Raw genomic sequence first — 20118 nt, 5'->3', positions numbered from 1 at the left:
GTAAATATAGTGAGTGTATGTACAGACGGTACACCTTCCATGACAGGAAAACATGAAGGGTTTATTGCACAGATACAAAAAAAAGTATTAACAGATCCAGATGCTCTTATTTCTTTTTACTGCATCTTGCATCAGCAAAATCTCTCTGTTAAAGCTACTATTTTAACTGACTCTTTGCAATAAGTTACAAGTATTGTTAACTATATTTGTGCAAATGCAACCCAGCATCATGAGTTTTGTTACATGCTAAAGTTGAACGATGAGGTATTCAGTGTGGATTTGATGTCATTCTCAAGTGCATTGGTTATCCCAGGGACAGGTGTTAGCCAAAATTTTATCTCTGCAAGAACAAATAGTTAAATTTTATGAAGAACAGAATCAGCAATGTGAATTATTGAAAGATTTCTATAGGAATGCTGCATTTCTTTATGATATGTCAATCAAAATGACTTGAATATTTCTTTGCAAGGTAAAACTAAGTCTATATATGATATGTGGCAAAAAATCTAAGCATTTCGAAAATAGCTATCTTTTTTCAAAACATTTATTCAAAAGGAAATTTCAGATGAACATTTTCCCCAATTAGCAAAGCTCATTGATGAGCAGGATGATGAAAGTGAATCTTTGAAGAATACAAAGCTATTATAGACTTATTAATTGGAGAATACAATGAAAAGATTCACTGACTTTGAGAATCACGATCTCACACTCAAATTAGCATTTCAGCCTCACCTAGTTGACATCACCAAGGCACCTAAAGAACTACAGATGAAATTGATTGAGTTCTCCATAGACGACATTTTAAAGTCATTGTTTGATGATAAGAAATATCCAATTGAAATATGGAAAAATGCAGTAGAATACCTATGCCTTGGGTAACACGCCTGAAAAAAATGCTTTCTTGCTTTTCAACTACTTATTGCTGCCAATCTACTTTCTCCTACTTAACCTAAATCAAGATGCCCTTAAGGTCACAAATGACTGTTACCCATCTAGAGGATCAACTGAAATTGTAGACATCCATGCTGCAACCAAATATTCAAATGCTTTCCAACCAAAAGCAGACACAACAAAGTCATTAAAAAGTTTGTTAACTTTAAAATTACAAAGAGTTTTCATTTTTTGAAATTATTATGTACATAGATTTTTACAAAACAATGTACGTTTTTAAGTATATCTAAATTGAAGTTTCTTGAATGCGACTAAATATTAATGCGGCCTTCCAACATGAAAAGGTTCTCCACCCATGGCTTAACCTATATGGCCCTCAGAACCTTTTGCAAAATGAGACCATTTCCTCTAGAAAAACCTGGAAGAGAAAGCCATTACCCACGGAGGCTGTTACCACGGTGACTGGCCTGCGCTGTGTTTTAAGGAGAGTCTGACTTTTCCGACAATGTAGTTTGACAGGAACCACCGAGAGCGTTTGCGCAGATGGATCCTCGATTCTCGACTCTGGAAATCCACTGGCCTCTGGCTCTGAGACTCAATTTCCCAGCATTTCTACCTAGATCAGGTTCGTTTCTAGTGCTGCGAGGCTCTTAAACTTGAGTTGCTAAGGCCCCGGGGAATGCAGGCTGGCAACCGGAAGTGAACGGACCCAAAGCAGGGCTGGAAATCGTAGTTCTCGGGAGCGTTGTCATGGGCTCAGCGCCTCCAGGATGGGGACCGCAGCGGCTCGGGGCGGAGAACCGGCGTCTCTGGGTCGGGGCGAAGAGGGTCAGCTGGAGAGGTGAGGACTGAGCGAGGACAGGTGTCTGTCTGAGCAGCTTCGGAGGAGGAGGGAGCTCTGCGGAGCGTTGGGGGCCGGGGAGAAACCCCTCCGGGATGTGCGGAGGAGGGTCCGTCCGGAGGCCAGCCTCCATCCATCCCGGGGGCTTCTGCCCGTGGGGGGCCGGTGACCTCCAGCCTGCCCACAGCCTCGGGCCATTCACATGACTCGGAGGGGTGACCCGGGTGAGGAGGACGCGGAGCAGGCAGTCTGGCCGGGGAGATGACCCGACACCAAAGGAGAGCAATGGGAATCAGAAGCTGAGGACTTCCTGGAGGAGGTGGCATTTGACACCCCTCTTCTCCTCTCCCTCTCCTCTCCTTTCCGTCTCTCCTCTTCTCTCTCCTCTCTCTGCACTCCTCTCCTCAAGTTAGTTTCCTCCTGTGTAAAAAGATCTAGTTCTAGTTGAACTAGATCTGGGGTTCTTAACCTGGAGTGCATGTGGAGTCTGTGGATAGATTTCAGGGGGGCCTCTATGTACTTGGATGGGGAAGATATTACATCTTTATTTTTCATTATCCTTTGTTGTTGTTGATGTTTTGATTCTATGTATTTTATTTTATGCATTTAAAAACATGATTCTGAGAAGGGGTCCATAGGCTTCACCAGACTGTGAGAGAGGTCCATGACACAAAAAAGTTAAGAACCCCTAGATTAGATGATCATTAAGGGTCCTTCTAGTTCCCAAGAAGACTTTCACCGTGGGAAATGTGGAAGGAGAGACAAGTTGGTTTTTCCATGGTCCAAAGATGGCACTGGGTAGTCAAGATGGTCACTTCACCCCAGCCCCTTTACACACACATTTTCCCATTGATTTTAGGGTTATGGAGAGGGGGAAGGATCTTTCACAGGTGAGGGTGGCAGGGGATGCAATGAATTCAGGTAAGGGCCAATTCCAGTGAAGACTGCAAGGAATGTGAGAAATAAATTTAGGTGAAAGGCAAGTTTGCTGATCATAGGGTGTGGATTCCCCAATAGAAAGAGATAATAGATTTAATTACAATTCAAAGGAGAGGGTCAACTAAGAAAAGTCCTTTCCATTTGGTGGCATCAGGAGACATGACATTATTAACCCATGAGAGAAAAGTTTCAGTAGAATGGTGAGTGGGAACAAAACCATAAACCTTGATCAACTGTGTGTTTGTGCAGCTTCTCCAGACACAAACTAGCCTAAGCCGCGACTTTTCTTATTAGCACAACAACCATTACTACATCACTGTGGATGGCTTCCCCTGCCATCTGATCTCATTGCTGTGGGCAGGAGCTACATCTTTCCAAGTCAGAGTTCAACCTTCAGTGGGACCTGAAAAGTTAGCTCCTTTGCTCAAGCAAAGTTTGAAATTGGATGAATCATTGAGATTTAGTGGAGAGAACACTAGACTAGGGAAGCCAAGTCATGTCCCAGCTCTGAACAGATTTGGCTATGTGATTTTTGGCTGAATTATTTAACCTCTGACCATTAGTCTTCTCAGCTGTAAAATGAGGGAACTGGGTTAGATAATCTCAAAGTTTTCCCACCCCCACCCCCAGCTCTAACATCTTGTGATATTTTATGACTTGCAGATTCATTGGGCTGCTATTTTTGAATTCTCCCCTTACCTTTCTGAGACTTCCACTCTGGCCACTCTAGCATCTTCAACTGTCCTATCCAAACCTGTCTTTCCTTGAAGTGCTCACTCCCTCTCCTTTCCCGGTCTACCTAATATGTTTAGAAATACATTGTTTTATATACCATACTGAAAAATGTAACTGTATTGTGTCTATTTGGTTATTACTGCCCCTTCTCAATCCCGCAGTTTAAAAACCTATTTTGATGGAGCATTAGTTCACAAAGCAATTTTTTCACAACTACTCTGTGTGGCAGGTACACATGTTATCCTCATTTTAAAGATGAGGAAATGGGCTTAGAAAGGTAGTGACTTGCTAGGGTTATACCGTTAGTAAGTGGTGATTGGTACTTGAACCCTGCACCTCTGATTCTTTCTACTACACAAGACAGTTTCTCAATATTTGTTGTTGGTTTTTTTTTAAAGCCTTCCAGTCTTCCAGTCTAATCATAAGGAGCTGTCACCTATTATCTTTTTTTTTTTTTTTGGTGAGGCAATTGGGGTTAAGTGACTTGCCCAAGGTCACACAGCTAGTGTCTTTGTCAAGTGTGTGAGGTCAGATTTGAACTCAAGTCCTCCTGACTCCAAGGCTGGAGCTCTATCCACTGCGCCACCTAGCTGCCCCTTCACCTATTATCTTTGGGTCCAGATGAGCCTTGAAATGAACAGAATAATATGCCTTTTTATCTTTGGAGAGCTGAAACAGTTCCAATCCAGATGCTGGCTGGCTATTTCTCAGCTGACATCCTCCCAGCCTGACAAAGTACATAGAACTGAAAATCTACTTGTATAGTGAAAGCATACTTGTGCTTCCAAAGCAAATGGTGCCAGCAGCTTGCCTTTTACTTTCAAATATTCTTGCTAGTGTGAACATTTGTTGTATAATGTTATTTATTAACTGAAAGCTTTCAGTTACTTCCAGACCTCCTGCAAACAAATGTTTTGCTTTTGTTTCCTTCAGAAATCTTTATTACCAGCATTGCCGGTTTTCTTGGGGATAACAAATCTTAGAATTTTAGAGCTAGAAGGGACCTTAAGCATCATGTTATCCAGGTTTCCTGTCTAGAAGAGATCTCCTTCAAAAGTCCTATATCCACACAAAAATGTGAATGAGTAATAGCTGTGTCCCTTGACTTTCCTAAGAGTGGTGTTAATTCAATTCTTTTCTGTAATTGAGGAAATTTTAGGCTCCAGTTTGCACACCCAGATGCAAGAGGCCAGATGTGGTCTATCCAGAGCAGAGCATAGTGGGACTAGGAACCCCCACCCCCTCGCCACTACTTCTTGTTCTAGATGCTCTTCTTCTGTTCATGAAGCCTAAGGGAAACTCAATGACGTACCCACTATGTGGCAGAACCAAGATTCAGACACTTTGACTCTACCGGTACTATTTCTACTTCTCCAGGCTTCCTCCCTATCCAAGGCATTCAGAGTTACCCTAGAGAGGTGGGAGGCCAGGGGGAGGTACTTTTACCTTGTCCTTAGGGGTGGGTGACTATGGAGAGGGTATTAGTAAACTTCACATGGCCAGTGTCTACTCCTCTCATTTTCCAAGTGACCCTGGGTGTTACTGCCATCAGGCCTGTTCAAAACCTCAGCCAGTCAGCTCTTATCTACCCCAAGATAAGCTTGCTCAAGGGAAATGTCAATTTACCAGGTGTTTGTTTTTTTTTATAAGTACCTTCCATCCTTCCTACAAAGAAAGGGTTCCATTTTGTAGTTGAGCTAATCTTAACTGGGTTCTCTTTCCATTATCTCTCTTCTCCAGCCCATCTTTCATATAGCTAGTAAAAATCATCTGGTTTGATTATGTCACTTCCCTGCTCAAAAACCTTTGGTGGCTCCCTATTGCCTTTAGGATCAAGTGTAAACACTGCCCTCTAGTAATCTGAGATGTCCTAATTTAGACCCAAACTGCCTTACCAGCCCCAGCCTCATCTCATACAGTTCTTCTTGGTTTATTCAGTATTCCAGCCCATCACTGTCTGATTCCATCTATTTATGTCAGTCATCCTATATGACTCCACTCCATCTGTTGAAATTCTTTTCTTCCCGAGACTTGGCTCAGGCACCATCTCCTACCTGCGGCTTTCTGTAATCTCCCAGCTAAAAGGCCTCCATCCTCTAATGTTCCTAGAGTTCTTCAGAGCTTTCCTTTGCTCCTTTCATGTTCTCCCTTCTATTACATGTGCATGTCATTTTCCCTACTGGACTGTAACCTTCTTAAGGAAAGGGATATGCTGTTTTTCATATTGTACCCCTAATACCTAGGAAAATACCTTGTACATAATATGCTCTTAATGTTTGATGAAAGGAATTGAATTCTCACCCTGGAGGGGTGGGCATAGTGTGTATCTATGTAGGATAGGGTCTTGGGATTGAATCTACATTTCTCTCTGTGTATTAATCCTGTGTATCTATCTATCCATCTATCCATCCATCCATCCATCTATCTATATCTGTACTTCACTGTTGAGGCTGCAGCCCTCCCTCACTCAAATCAAAGTCTATTGCAAGTCATGTCATCATCTCCCTGATGTCATGGCCCTCTTCGAGAACAAAGGACAAACCATAGGAGACATAGATTCAGTATCTATACCAATTCTAGGAGTTCTATTGATATTTAAGAGCAGCCCATCGCTTCTCCCTCATGCTCATCTCATGAACAGATGCTGTATCTGATATACTTTTTTCCATTTCTGTGGAATCCAGGGCTAGATGATGTATTTTCTGGACCCCTGACACTGACTTTCTCCTGTCTGGTCTTAGCAGGTCTTGGTAGAATCTATTCGGGGTCCTACCTGGGGATCCAGAGGGTGAGTCCCATTAATTCATTCAGCTGACAGTTGTGGAACATGTTCTATTTACAATGCTTACATTTTACAGGTATAAATTGGATTCCTGAGTAGAAGTGCTTCATCTAGCGACAGAAATCCGCCCTAGGATAAGAAGTACTCATTGGATCTTTAGGCGGTTTTATTTCCAGGAGGAAGCAAGGACTTGAAAGATGCTCAATCAACTCTGATAGCAGATTCCCTACAAAGAAAACATCCTATTGACTCTGGAGTCGGAGGAATCACTGACCATTCCACCTAGGGAAATCAGAACTTGAGTGGAAGCACCACATCAGAGAACAGTGAGGGAGTGATTCCTCATGGATAGTGTGACCCATGTGCATGAGAAAGTAAGTGAGGGTGATCAAAGACTGTCAGAGGATGAAGAATGAGGCTGATTGAGCTTTCTCAGAGAGAAAGATGGAAACATAATAACTCATATAGCACTTGAAATTTTTGAAGCACATTCACTTATTCTACCCTCACAACGACTCTTCAAAGGACAGAGTCGTTATTTCCATTTTACAAATGAGGAAACTGAGAGCCAAAGAATTGAAAATGAGAGTTTATTAAGTGGTGGAACTTTTAATTGAATTGAAGTCTTCTGAATGCAGTTTTTTTCTTCTCTCATAACAGCGTAAGGCTGCTTGTAAAGCATAAGCTAGAAGGAGGAAGGTTGGCTTGGTTGACACTGGCCCTTGCACTCATTCATTGAGTTTTTTGGGACTTCATTATAGGGCTCTTTATCATGTCCTCTAGCTCACTCCCTCTTCTTTCAGTTTTGCAGTGTATACCAATGTGCAGTCTAAAGCTGAGAAGAGGGGACAATTTCCATCTTTCACTTATGTGGAAAATGAACAAGGATGTAGAGAATAACTGAGCCCTCTCCTTGTACCTCAGAGATCAAAAAAGTGCATTTCTAAAGTTTTATGAGTTTCCAGACTTAATTCAATTGGTCTGAGAATCGAGCTGAGTAAAACCAAGAAGGCCTCATGAATATATTATATTTTTAATATTTCACATACTTTCCCATATTTTTCTCACATAACCCTTTCAGAAACTGATATGGTACAGGCAGGATATGTAGGAAGGATTATTATGAAGTAATGAAAACTAATGTTTATGAGTCATTTGTGGGATCACTCATTATCTCATTATTAAGCCCATTTTATGATGAGAATACTGACATCTAGAGGTTAAGCAATTTGCCTGGAATTGTCTAGGTGGGATAGACTGGTAGCAATGGTATTCTAAGTCCCAGTTTCATGCTTTTTCCAGTGTATCATGACGCTTCTCTGATATTGTAATATCCATGAAGCTGCTTTCTTCAAGTAAGAAAATGTATTCTTCATTGATTTTTTGAGGCAAGAAAGGGCTTTGATGTATCTTCTCTCATTAAAAGCAGTTATTCATGCATAATGAAATTATATGTTCAACTTGAGTACAGAGGTGTGAATTCAAGCCATTTTCTGTCTACCAGCAACACAGCTTTGTCTTGTGCAACCTGCTATGAATGCAGGGACAAAGTCAATCCTAATCATCAATGTCTATGGCTTTCCCCTCTAATTCTGGGAGAAGGCAGGATTGCTATGCATTTCCCTTCTGTATTACTGGGATAAGAGGTTTATGTTTAATTGATATGAGATTTCTAGCCCACTGAGTCTGACATAAATTAGATCAGTCTTTCTTATGTTTCCTTTTCCTCTTTCAGCCCTACTTTCTCAGAACTCTTTTTTTTTCCCCAAGAAGGGTGCATAGAAGAACAGGGAATGGATGCTGTGTTCCTGATTGCCAAGTTCCAGGTAAAATGGATTTTCCTTCCTTTTTTTTCCTGTCATGCCATCTCATTTTCCAGATTATGGTTCCTTTTTTCTTCATTCTGAAACATCTTTGTTCAGTCGCTCCTCCAGTAATCAAAGCCCTACTTTCTCATACCTTGGAAATTAGTTCCATTCCAATAGATGATGAACTCTCTACAGCTAAGGATTCTTTTTTTTTTTTTAAATTCTTATTCTTTTTCTTTTTCACGTCCACCAAAACAAATTCCCACATTGGCCATATCTAAACATGCATATCTTATTCTGGATTTTAAGTCCATCACCTCTCTGGCAGGAGGTAGTTGATGTGATTTATTTCCAGGCCTCTGAACTAGTGGTTTATCATTGCATTAAGCAGGGTTCTGAAGTCTTTCAATTATTTTTTTTCCTATAATGTTGTCATTGTGTAAATTTTTCTTCCAGTTTTCCTCCATTTACTCTGTATCAGGTCATAGAAGTCTTCCCAGTTTCCTCTGAAACCAACCATTTCATAATTTCTCATGGCAAAATAATATTCCATTATATTCATATACCACAATTTTTAGTCATTCACCAATAGGTGGATATTCCCTTAATTTCTAGTTTGGAGCTATTACGAAAAGAGCTCCTACAAATATTTTTGTTCATATGGGTGCTTTTCCTCTTTACTTGATTTCTTTGACAGTGTATGCCTACCAGTAGTATAGTTATGTCAAAGGGAATATACAAATTAGTAACTTTGGGGGTATAATACAATATTGCCTTCCAGAAATATACAGCTCCATTAATAGTACATTAATGTACTTGTTTCCCACAGACCCTCCAACATATTTTTCTTTTTCTCATCTTTGCCATTCTATTTGGTATGAGGTAGAACTTCAGAATTGCTTTAATTTGTATTTATCTAATTATTGATGATTCAAAGCATTTTTCATAGGTTATTGATAACTTGGATGTCTTCCTTTGAAAACTGCCTGTTCATATCCTTTGACCATTCATATATTGGGGAATGGCTCTTAGTCTTACAAATCTAATCAATTCTTTATATATATTGAATATAAAACCTTTATGAGAGAAACTTACTGCAATGATCTTTCCCATTATGTTTCCCTTCTAATTTTAACTAAGTTAGATTTTTATTTTTGTAAAATCTTTTTCATTTTATGTAATCATAATTGTTAATTGTATTTTCTGTGATTCCCTGTTGCTTGTTTAGTCATACACCCTTCTTTCTATAGATCTGAAAGGTAATTTCTTCCTAGCTCCTCTAATTTGCTTATGATGTCACTGTTTCTGTTTAAGTCGTGTATCCATTTGGAGTTTATCTTGGTAAACAATGTGAGATGTTGGTCTATACCCAATTTCTGCTGAAATGTTTTCCAGTGTTCCCGATGGGTTTTTTTTTTTAATCACTTAGTGAATCCTTGCCCCAGTATCTGAGGTCTTTGGGTTTATTGGACACCCAGCTATTATTTCACTTGTCATATTACTAATCTTATTCAACCTCTCTATTTCTTTTACCAAATCATTTTAGTTATCAGTGTATCAAATCATTAATACCAAATCATTTTAATAATTTTATAGTATCTTTAATCAAATTATAGTATATAATATAAAATTACAGTATAATTTGAGATCTGGTACTAACAGATCTCCTTCCTTTTTGGTCATAGGTTCTTAATCTGTTTTGTTTAATGGATCCCTTTGACAGACTGGTGAATTGTATCCTCCTCAAAGGTTTTAATGCATTACGTGAAATACAACAGATTACAAAGGAAAACAATTATATTGAAATGCATTTATCAAAATATTTTTTTAAAAATCCAAATTCATGGACCCTAGGTTAAAAGCCCCTGTTCTAGGGAATATTCTTTGCTTAATTTTTGTTCTCCCTCAAAAGTAAACTGGTGATGGGTACAATACAAGAGAGATAAAATCAAGAACTGTCTGCATCAGGTCACATGCCTTACCAAAAACCACTCATATCTTTAATTCTGCCAGTACTTCTTCTAAACATAAGCTCCTCCTGGAGCTTTTATCTTTACCCCTCCCCTCTCTCTCTCTCTCACCCTCTTATTGTCTGGTCACCAGGTGGCCAAGAGATGGAGAGATGGGGAGAAAAGGCCTATGGGTGAGCAAGAATGTTTGTATTTTAGGAATTGGTGACTTTCAAGGATGTGGCTGTGAACTTCACCCAGGAAGAGTGGAGGCAACTGAACTCTGCTCAGAGGGATTTGTACAGGGATGTGATGTTGGAGAACTACAGAAACATGATCTCATTGGGTAAGGATGGCTTTGCCCTGAGATTAAAAATCTTCCCTGTTTTTAGAAAATATCTCTTTTCCTTCAATGGGGTAACACTACATCTTGGAGAAGACTCCTAGAGAGGGAACTAGAGTTACCTTTAAATTTTGTGGTCCCATTCATGTTTTAATATCACTGTATGTCTTAAGTATGGTCACATACCAGAAGCCTGTGGGAGTTACTCTGAAACTACAGCAACCTTTGTGCAACGTTGAAAGTAGAGTAATGCTTGTCAGGATTGGGTAAAGGAAGGGATTTCATGAGACTTTAGCATGTGTCAAGGCTAAAAAAAGAAAATAGGCTCCAGGCAGAGATGCTTACACATTTATAAATGGAAATAAAGGCTAGAGAGGCAGCAGGTAATGAGAGACATTACATAGTGAATCCAAAAATGTCTTGGTCAAGAAAATAAGAGTGGGATCTAGAGCTCCCTTGAGTATCTCAGACGAACTGTAGAAGAGAACAATCCAGAGGGACATTGAGGGACATTGAGGAGTCTGTGTCTGAGGCTTCATGGAGGAGGAGGAGACCATCTACCAGGAACTTCATCAGCTTCCTCTGCCCTCTGCAGCCTTCTGGAGACTCTCTTCTGTGGCTTCCAAACCCATTCAACAAGTAGTCATTAAGTATCTATGTGTGCAAGGGACTGGGGATACAAAGATACAAAGAAAAGCCGACCTTACCATCCAGGAGTTTACATTCTACTTGTAAAAAGGTAAATATAGAGGTGGTAATTGTCAGAGACTTCAGGCATGCCACATTTCCTTGCTCTTCTCCTACCTTTCTAACTACCCTGTTACCATCTCTTGCTGTCTCCTTAATCTTCCCCCTTAATGCAGGTATTTCTCCAAATGTCTACTCTTGATTCTCTTTTACACTGTCTCCTTTGCCATTTCTGTCTCTCTTGCAGATTCCACTGTCACCTCCATGCAGAGGATCACCAAATCTATACTTGCTGTCCTGACCACCCTTCTGAGCACCAGATCCCCATCTTTAGCAGAAACAAGTCATTTCAGACTAACTCCATTTCCTTTTTTAATAGGGTTATATGATCAGAGGATTGATGTAGATGTATTTTAACTAGCAAAGCATTTGACAAAGCCTCTCATGCCTTTTGAACAAGATTGAAGTGGCCTAAACAACAGTACAGTTAGGAGGATTCAGAATGAGTTGAATGGCAAGACCTAAAGAATAGTCATTGATGGTTCAATGTCAATACAGATAAGTATCACCTAGACAGCACTGGGGAGGTACGTGGTGTGTGTGGGTAGGCTGCAACAAATGTTTAAAAAAGCAATAATGGAAGAGAAGTCAGTAAAATATGTAATCAAAGAAATATATGAGCACAAAGAAGGATGGGTTAATCAGGTGGCAAGAGCAAGGCATAGACAAAGACAGCCCATGGTATCCTCACAATGTCAAAGAAGGCAAGGAAGGCCTCCTGCATGTTGCATGAACACCCTTATGGGAACTTATGGGAAGCCATGGTAATAGTCACATAGGATAAGCAGGCAGAGATGGCTTGCAGTTCCCTTCATTGGAGGAAATTCCCACATTGATGAGATCACACTTGTGAATCTGAGTTGAATATATAGGCATAAAGTCTTACATGGTTTCAAAAAATCAATTTCATAATCGCAGGATGGAGGACTCATGGCTAGATATTAGTTTGCCTGAAAAAGATCTGGGAATCTTAATGGAGTGTCATCAATACTCATCAATACTGATATAGCAGCAAAAACAAAAACAAACCCCCCTCCCCAATCTTAGGCTGAATTCAGAGAGACATTCTATCTAGGACTATTGAGGTGATATCATCTGCTATACTCAGCTGGAACTGGACCAAATCTGGAGTGTTGTATTCAGTTCTGAGTGCCACATTTTAAGGACATTGATAAACTGGAGAATATCTAGAGGCTTACCAGAATGGTGAAGAGTCTTCAAATCATGCCATATGAGGAATGAAGGAAATGAGGATGGTTAACCTGGAGAAGAAAAGACTTCAAGGAGATATGCTACCTGAGCAAGATACTTAAACTATCTGTGCCTCAGTTTCCTCATCTGTAAAATAAGAGGGTTGGATTTGATGGTCTTAAAGATCCCTCCCAGCTCCAAAACTATGATCCTGTGAAATCACTCAAAAGTTCACTCTAGCCCATCCATACAGGAAAAACCAAGTGGATAAGGAATACTTATTACCTAGATTATGACAAATAGTTGGACGAGTGGCCCATTGCATAAGTCTATTGGTACATACATAGGGGTTCCAAAAGTCTTAGTGTAGTTTTAAGTTAATAGCTGAATAGTTTAAAACTACATGAAGACTTCTGGGACACCTTCTCTTTTGGATGTGTTGCAAGTGGATGGTAAACTAGGCTCATAGCTGAATAGGAAGAGAACAAACTGGGTAACACTGAGGAAACTCTGCACTGCTTTCAGTGATCCCAAGTTGCTTCCAGCTCAAGTCCTTATTCTATAAATCCTTTTTCAACTGTTCTAGCCTAAATCAATTTCTAAGGTTCCCTCCTAGCTGTACAATACTACTATTCCATGACAATGCACCCCTTTCATTTCAATTCCAAGTTAAGCCATGATTTTTTAAAACATTTAAATGCAACAAGTTTTAAAAAGAGAGATATAATATTAAGTGTTTTGACCACATTTCCACTGGTGTGTATTTTCTTCCTCCAATTACTTATTACCAGCTGTGGAATGCTTATGTTCAGTCTTTTAGTTCTGGGATGGGTAATTCCTAAACCTCGTTGGGCCTCAATGCAGTTGTTTGTTTATTCTTCCCATTCCTAGGTGAAAGGTCTTCACTTTATAGAGTTGAAAATAGGCAGCTTCATTGCTCTTTTCCTTATTCTCTGTTTACCCAGGCTGGGGCTTCTTACCTAAAGTCCAAGTTCAAATAGTTTTATACATCTGAGATTCCCAATTGTCTGTCAGTGAAACCATAAATGAATTCCAACGAATCTGCTACTTACTGGTAACATAATCCTAATTCTCCTTTCAGAGATCTCTTTACCTCCTTCTGAGTTTTATGATATCCTTTTCACTTTTCTATAGACTGAGGGTGGGAACAAGCATTTATTAAGTTACTGCTTTGTGCCAGGGACTATACTAAGCACTTTTCAAGTATTTTATTTTATCCTCATAACAACTCTGGGAAGGTAAGTGCTATTATTATCCCCTTTCTATAGATGAAGAAACTGAGGCAGACAGAGGTTAAATGACTTGCCGAGGGTCATACAACTAGTAAGTGTATGAAATTGGATTTGAACTCAGGTCTTCCTTACTCCAGGCCCAGTGCTCTATCTACTGTTCTACCTAGCTGCCTAAGGGGTTGGAACTGAACCCTGAAACATCTGTATGTCCCCAGCAAAAACAGAGATATTTTCTTTATTTGTTGATTAGGGCTTTCCATTTCTAAACCTGATGTGATTCTCCAGTTGGAGCGAGGGGAAGAACCATGGATACTCAATCTAAAGAGAACTGCAGAGAGAGAGATCCCACAATATACTGGTAAGTGAAAAAAACCAGGCAGATGAGATTCACTAGAAGTAATAGCTCAATAATTAATTTGGGAAGCTCTCTGGGGCTCCAAGGCCTGCTGAAATTGTTATTGCCACGGACCCACTGAAAGAGTCTCTTTTCCCTTTTTGGGGAAATGGGTTCCATTTTTCTCACATTTGATTCTTTTACTTCCATCTTCATGGATTCCTTTCCTAGCTAGGAATTCTTGCCCTGCTCTTTGAAGGGGCTACTTTTCTTTATTCACTAGAAGTTCTTTTCCCAAGTTACACTCTATTCTCTAACCACTTTAAAAACTCCATCTGGTCATTGTTCCCTTCCTTACCCTTACAATGCTGGATAAGCTCTCTATGTGTACACCTTACTTAATGGACTATGTACACCAACCTACCCTACCCCCTACTTTCTTTTCTCTCTCAAGATTACAGGGCAGTTTGAGAGCCTGCCAATGTCTGAGATGCGTAATTAGCATTACTTTCAGTTTTATTATTATTCCTCTAATATGGCAGTTTCCTTTATCCTATAGAATCTAATCTAGTAAGCATGTGTTAACAGGGAACACTTGACATTTGGGTTTTCTCTTTGTTTTAGATTGGGAAAATAGGCCTGAGATCCAGGAGTCAACTCTAAAACAAAATAGGTCTGAGGAAGCAAAATCACCAGAGACATTAATGGGAAAACTCAGAGGTGACATTCCTGTGGAACTCGTATTTGGAAGAATTCATGTGCCTGAGAGCAAATTGGAGGGGCAAAGGGGAGACATTTCAGGGGAAACTTGGAAGAAAGCTTTTTCCCAAGAAAAAGGTTTCAGGCAAGTAACTATGACTCACAAGAAAACTTCCAGTAGAGAGAGAGTCCATGTATGCAATGAATGTGGAAAAACTTTCAGACACCACTCAGCACTTGTTCGACATCATATAGTTCACACAGGAGAGAAACCCTATGTATGTACTGAATGTGGAAAAGCCTTCAGTCAGCACTCAGCCCTTATTAGACATCACATAATTCATACTGGAGAGAAGCCCCATAAATGTCATGAATGTGGGAAAGCCTTCTTCATCCGTTCTTCCCTAATTCAACATCAGAAAACTCATACTGGAGACAATCCCTATGAATGTAAGGAATGTGGGAAAGCCTTCTTTGGTCTCTCAACCCTTACTCGACATCAGAGGACTCACACTGGAGAAAAGCCCTATGAATGTGGTGAATGTGGAAAATGCTTCTTTGATGGCTCATCTCTCACACGACATCAGAGAATCCATACTGGAGAGAAGCCCTATGAATGCAGTGTGTGCAGGAAAGTTTTCAGTAGCAAGTCATCTGTCGTCCAACATCAGCGACGACATGCTGGCAAATAAATGAGGGCACGTAATCAATTTGGAGAAATCTTTTGTCAAGGCCTGCCACTTTGTTAAATTTCTAACAATCACGTTGGAACCAGACATTTCATAAAGCTTTTTAAAAGATCTCCTATATTAAATCTATCATTTGAACCTGCTGCCCTCTATGGTTACTTATTCAATTTCTCTTTTGCTACCAAACTACTTGTTTTTTTAACATTTTAAATTTTATTAACACATTTTTATGTAACCTTCATTTCTAAATATATAACTCCCTCCTTCCCTACCCAGAAAACTATCCCTTGTAACAAAGAATAAAGAGGAAAAGTGGTTCAGCAAAACTAACCAACTGAGCCTGATGGTATACACAGGTAAGTTACATCCATCATTCCCAAACTCTGCAAAGATGGTGGGTGGGTGGGGGTTGAGGGAAGATTTTCTTAGCTTATCTTCAGGGATACGTTTGGTCATTATAATTAATATAGCATTCAGCTTTGTGAGGTTTTTGTTTCTATTCTGTTGTCATTTTGTGTGTGTGTGTGTATGTGTATGTATATGTTTTATATATATATTTTTTCCTGGTTCTGCTTACTTTACTTTCTGTCCTTTCATACAAATCTTCCCATTGCCTCTCTGAATTCTTCATAGTCATCATTTCTTATGGCTGACAAACTTTTTTTTTTTTTTTTTTTTTTAGGCAATTGGGGTTAAGTGACTTGCCCAGGGTCACACAGCTAGTAAGTGTCAAGTGTTTGGTCTGATGCCAGATTTGAACTCAGGTCCGCCTGACTTCAGGGCTGGTGCTGTATTCACTATGCCACCTAGCTGTCCCCTAAACTTTTTTTTAAGGTAGTAGAAAAGCCATTTACTCAAATAGCCTGGCAAGAACAATGATTACAAAACATTTGCCTAAGAAATCTGGGGCATCTGCTCCCACAAAGATAAACAGAGCCTGGGGATAGAGAGAGTGGGACTATAAAGACATTAGGTTTATTGTAATACCAAATCTTTTGGCAATACCTAATCTTTTAGTTCTGTTTTGGCTTGGTATTTGTGTTGTACATAATCTATATATTCTTTTTTACATATGTGTCTCCCTGATAGAATGTGAACTCCCTGAGGACAGGCACCATTTTTTTCTTTTTTCACATTAGTCATGTTGTAAAGAAGAATTAGAATTAACAGGAGGAACCACAAGAAAGAAGAAACAAAACAAAACAGAAGAAGGAAAAAAAAGAGCAAATAGTGTGCTTTGATCTGCATTCAAACTCCATAATTCTTTCTCTGGATGTGGATAGCATTTTCCACCATGAGACCTTTGGAGATGTCTTAGATCCTTGCATTGCTGAGAAGAGCTCAGTCTATCAAAGCTGGTCATCGTACAATGTAGCTGTTACTGTGTAAACATTCTCCTGGTTCTGCTCACTTCACTCGGCATCAGTACATACAAGTCTTTCCAGGTTTTTCTGAAGTCCTCTTGTTCATTGTATCTTATAGCACAATAGTTTTCCATTACGTGCATATACCACAGCTTGTTCAGCCATTCCCCAATTGATGGGCATCCCAATTTCCAATTCTTTGCCACCACTGAAAGAGCTACTATAAATATTTTTGTACATGTGGGTCCTCTTCCCATTTGTATGATCTCTCTGGGATACAGCCCTAGAAGTTCTATTGCTGGGTCAAAGGGTATGCACATTTTTATAGCCCTTTGGGCATAGTTCCAAATTGCTCTCCAAAGGGCAGGCACTATTTCATGTTTGTCTCTGTATCCCAGTGCCTAGCATAGAGTAGGTGCTTGCTGATAGGTAATTGCTTTTATGGTTGCTTACACCTAGATTCATTGATTTGCTCATTCAGCAACCATTTATAGGGGACAGCTAGGTGGCGGCAGTGGATGGAGTGTTGGCCCTGGAGTCAGGGGGATCTGAGTTCAAATCCAGCCTCAGACATTTGACATTAGCTGTGTGACCCTGGGCAAGTCACTTAACCCCCTTGTTAGCAAAAACAAACAAACAAACAAACAAAAACAACAACCATTTATTAAACTCCTATCATATGCAAAGCATTATGTTAGTTTGCAAAGACATTACAAATGAAATTAAGACATGGTTCCTATTGTCACTGAGCTGCAGGTAAACCACAACACACTAATCTATCATACAATAGGTTTAGTACAGAAAAGAACAAGAGTGTGACAGGTACAAAACCCTCTGAATGTTGAAGGAGGAAAATATTATTTCTGCTGTTCCTCTCCCTTACAGCCTTCTTCCTTTCCTTCTATTAGGCTACCTACCATAGAGCCTGCTATATCCCCTACCATGTGGGTGAGGGTGGCCTCCTTTAATTGGCTGCTTGAATCTTTAAAACTGGTGAGATTGAGCTATTCACTCTCTTTTCTGCCATCTTTTTTGTGACTCCTATCTGCTGTGCCCAATATGGAAACTATAAACTGAACCAGTGAGAGGAGAAACACTTCCCTTCCCTTGCTACCTTTCTTTTATCCTAGCTCTGAAAAAATGGGTCTAGTGTTGTTTCTGGTATGTATTGTTTGTTCCCAGTTTCAGTGCTGGGGGAGATCACCGCAGAACTGGGAGTTTGAGCCATGGTACCCTCGGAGCCAGGGCTCTATGCCAGCTTGCTGAAGCCTGGGTTACAGAAGGTTATGACATTGGGAGGTCTGAAAAGTCAGAAAAGCCACCAGAAGTCCAGAAACTGGAGTCTATAGAGTCTGATGGTAGTTATAGTAGTACAGTGAGGAGCCAGCCCTGAGGATAGACCTTCTAGGCCCAGCCCAATAGTGAATCAGCCTGGTAGCTGAGACATTATGTCCTGCCAACAAGGGAACAATTGGCTATTCCACACCCATAAATGAATTTGGTAGAGCCTTTGCAAAGGGAGAAAAGGATTTTCAGAGCCAGGAGGTAAGCCTACCCTCCCACCCCTTAGGGGTGATATTTTGTAGGAATCACTTTTGAGTCCACACTCCCCAGGGACAGAGTGTGAAGAGGGCAGTGTGATCTCAGTTGTGAGTTTGTTGTAGTTTGGCCGTTGCTATACTTTCTCAGTAAATATCCCTTTGTAAAAGCCAAGTGATGTTGATTGATATTATTGCTTGTTGATCATTTGGTATTGAGTTGCACACAGATGGGGGCTCATGACAAACGGTATCAGAAACTACCTCTTACTTCCACAGGGTTAAACCCTAGACTCCTGAGGTAGAGAAGTAGTGTTGCTGTCTGAGAGACTGAGAGACCCCTCAAGGACAGAGTACAGGACAGGGTCATCTGGAATGAATTCACAGACTCAAGCATTCTTTAAGTCAAGGTGGCAAAGATTTATTGTTATGCTATACAGTGGGCAAGGATTCTCAAGGAACCTGCAGTGGTAGGCAGAGCTCCTTAGGAAACTTGCAACCTAACAGGAATGATGCTAAAACTTATATAGGAAAAGTAGTGAATTATGTGGCAAGTATGTCAATTAGGTGATAACATACAATTACATCATTCACTACTGAAAACCGCAGGGGTGGGGGTTTCCTAAAAGGCATATTTTTGGTCTGTTATGTCTGAAACAAGATAGCTTCAGGAGTTGACGTCTATAGCTTGACCTCTGGATTGTATACAGTAACTGTGGGCATCAGGACCTGGTAGTTCTGCCGGTACAAGATAGTCCTGTTCATACAAAGAAAATTCTACAGAGGTCAGCTTGTTCTTGTAACAGGGAGAGATAGTTTGCCTCACTGGGTCCACTCATGAGCTATTGCCAGAGATAGGGTCCTTGGGCTGGTGGGAAACTGCCAGAGACAGTGTTTCTGAGGCCAGGGAGAAACTGGGATCCAAGCACAGGCACCCAAGCACCCCATCATTAGTAGCCATGCTCCAAGGAGCCAAACTAATATGATTGAAAAGCGCACAGTGTGCACTATACCTGATTACTGCTTAGTGACAGAAGATGAAAATTTGGTTAGTAACCACAACATAAGGAGAAGTCTCTCAGAGAAGATCCTGCTGATGAGCCAAGAAAATGGAGAAGTCAAAGAACAGACTTAAGAGCTGTGTTAAAAGAAAGGTTGTAATACACCCTCTCTGCCCTGTCCCTAGTTGCCGTACAGATTTGGTTGGCCAGAGAGGCCTAAATTCTTTCTCTACCGCATCCCCCTGCGGTAAGAGAGAGAAGAAAACAAAGGAAAAGCATTAGACAGAGTCCAATGAGTCCAGCTCCCGGACTATTGATAATGACTTCCTCAGGATTATATGCCTACCAGTGGGTCAAAGACTATGTGCATTTTTTCACGTCATATTACCTTCTATTACTTAAGCTTCTTGAAACCAAGGACTGTTTCATTTTTTTTGCCTTTGTATCCCCAGTGTCTTGGATTTATAGGTGATTCATAAATATTGATCTGTAGATTATTGTCCCCTCTTTTCATATGGGTAACCTGAGAGATTAAGGAACCAGCTCCAGATTAATTAGTTGCTAAGTGGTTTAGCAGGGACTCCAGTCTCTAAGCCACCAGGTACAAACATCAAATAGGTAAAAGGAAGAGATTAAGACTCACTCTTGCTCCGGTACATCCTTCCCCAGGAGCCAGAACCAAATCACACGCCGGCAGCGTGCTGGGTCGGTTTCCATGGTAACCCTGACCCATCTCCCGCCCCCACCTCCCTCCGCTAGGTCTTTGTAGGGTCGAAGCTGCGCAGGGGCAGTTCCTCTGATCGGAGCAAAGCCCTAGGTTCCGAACGGGCCCCGGGGTCGACGTCAGCTGGAGGTATAAGTGTATGCGGGCCGGGGAAGGCGTAGGCACGAGACCTCCCGCGAAGTAAGCAACGGCGCGTAGTCTTTCACAATTTAGCATCGTTGTAGCTTTGTGGGAAATGGGAAGCTGGAAGCCGGAAGTAATCGAGTCCGAAGGATCTGGGAATTGTAGTT

General features: G+C 40.6%; 2 protein-coding genes and 1 long non-coding RNA gene across 6 annotated transcripts in view; 2 read left to right on the top strand and 1 right to left on the bottom strand.

Annotated features, from left to right (window-relative positions):
• LOC114037059 overlaps nt 1-20118 on the top strand; it is a 159588-nt gene that overhangs the window by 120216 nt on the left and 19254 nt on the right. The window contains 5 exon segments of the mRNA XM_027853858.1: nt 1577-1732; nt 1770-1886; nt 6151-6194; nt 19774-19822; nt 19874-19957. Of these exon segments, the coding sequence (XP_027709659.1) occupies nt 1577-1732; nt 1770-1886; nt 6151-6194; nt 19774-19822; nt 19874-19957 (450 nt within the window).
• Nucleotides 1205-15339, top strand: LOC114037023 (zinc finger protein 2-like). Of its 4 annotated transcripts, none has more exons than XM_027853808.1 (6): nt 1205-1516; nt 6265-6562; nt 7924-8014; nt 10165-10291; nt 13730-13837; nt 14438-15339. In XM_027853808.1, the coding sequence occupies exons 2-6, from the start codon at nt 6549-6551 to the stop codon at nt 15202-15204; spliced, it is 1107 nt and encodes a 368-aa protein (XP_027709609.1). In that variant the 5' UTR covers nt 1205-1516; nt 6265-6548; the 3' UTR covers nt 15205-15339. The 4 variants fall into 4 exon arrangements, with proteins under 4 accessions (XP_027709609.1, XP_027709611.1, XP_027709610.1 ...); XM_027853810.1 differs by having other exon boundaries at nt 1205-1732; nt 7962-8014; XM_027853809.1 differs by having other exon boundaries at nt 1205-1732; nt 7959-8014.
• On the bottom strand, nt 10302-20007 carry LOC114037028. Its single transcript, XR_003568401.1, has 3 exons — nt 19748-20007; nt 12235-12297; nt 10302-10958 (listed from the first exon to the last, which is right to left on the bottom strand). It is a non-coding gene; the product is annotated as an uncharacterized LOC114037028 (long non-coding RNA).

The sequence above is a fragment of the Vombatus ursinus genome, unplaced genomic scaffold, assembly GCF_900497805.2.
Source record: "Vombatus ursinus unplaced genomic scaffold, bare-nosed wombat genome assembly UNPS02010219.1, whole genome shotgun sequence".
In the NCBI taxonomy this organism is placed as follows: domain Eukaryota; kingdom Metazoa; phylum Chordata; class Mammalia; order Diprotodontia; family Vombatidae; genus Vombatus; species Vombatus ursinus.
Note: the sequence above shows the minus strand (reverse complement) of the source record. Positions and strands in the feature narration are given on the sequence as shown.

Bases quoted from the DNA above. Each gene is read 5' to 3' on its own strand.
- LOC114037023 (XM_027853808.1), top strand. The intron at 8,015-10,164 runs GTAAAATGGATT...TTTGTATTTTAG, and splicing joins TCCTGATTGCCAAGTTCCAG to GAATTGGTGACTTTCAAGGA. The intron at 13,838-14,437 runs GTAAGTGAAAAA...TCTTTGTTTTAG, and splicing joins AGAGATCCCACAATATACTG to ATTGGGAAAATAGGCCTGAG.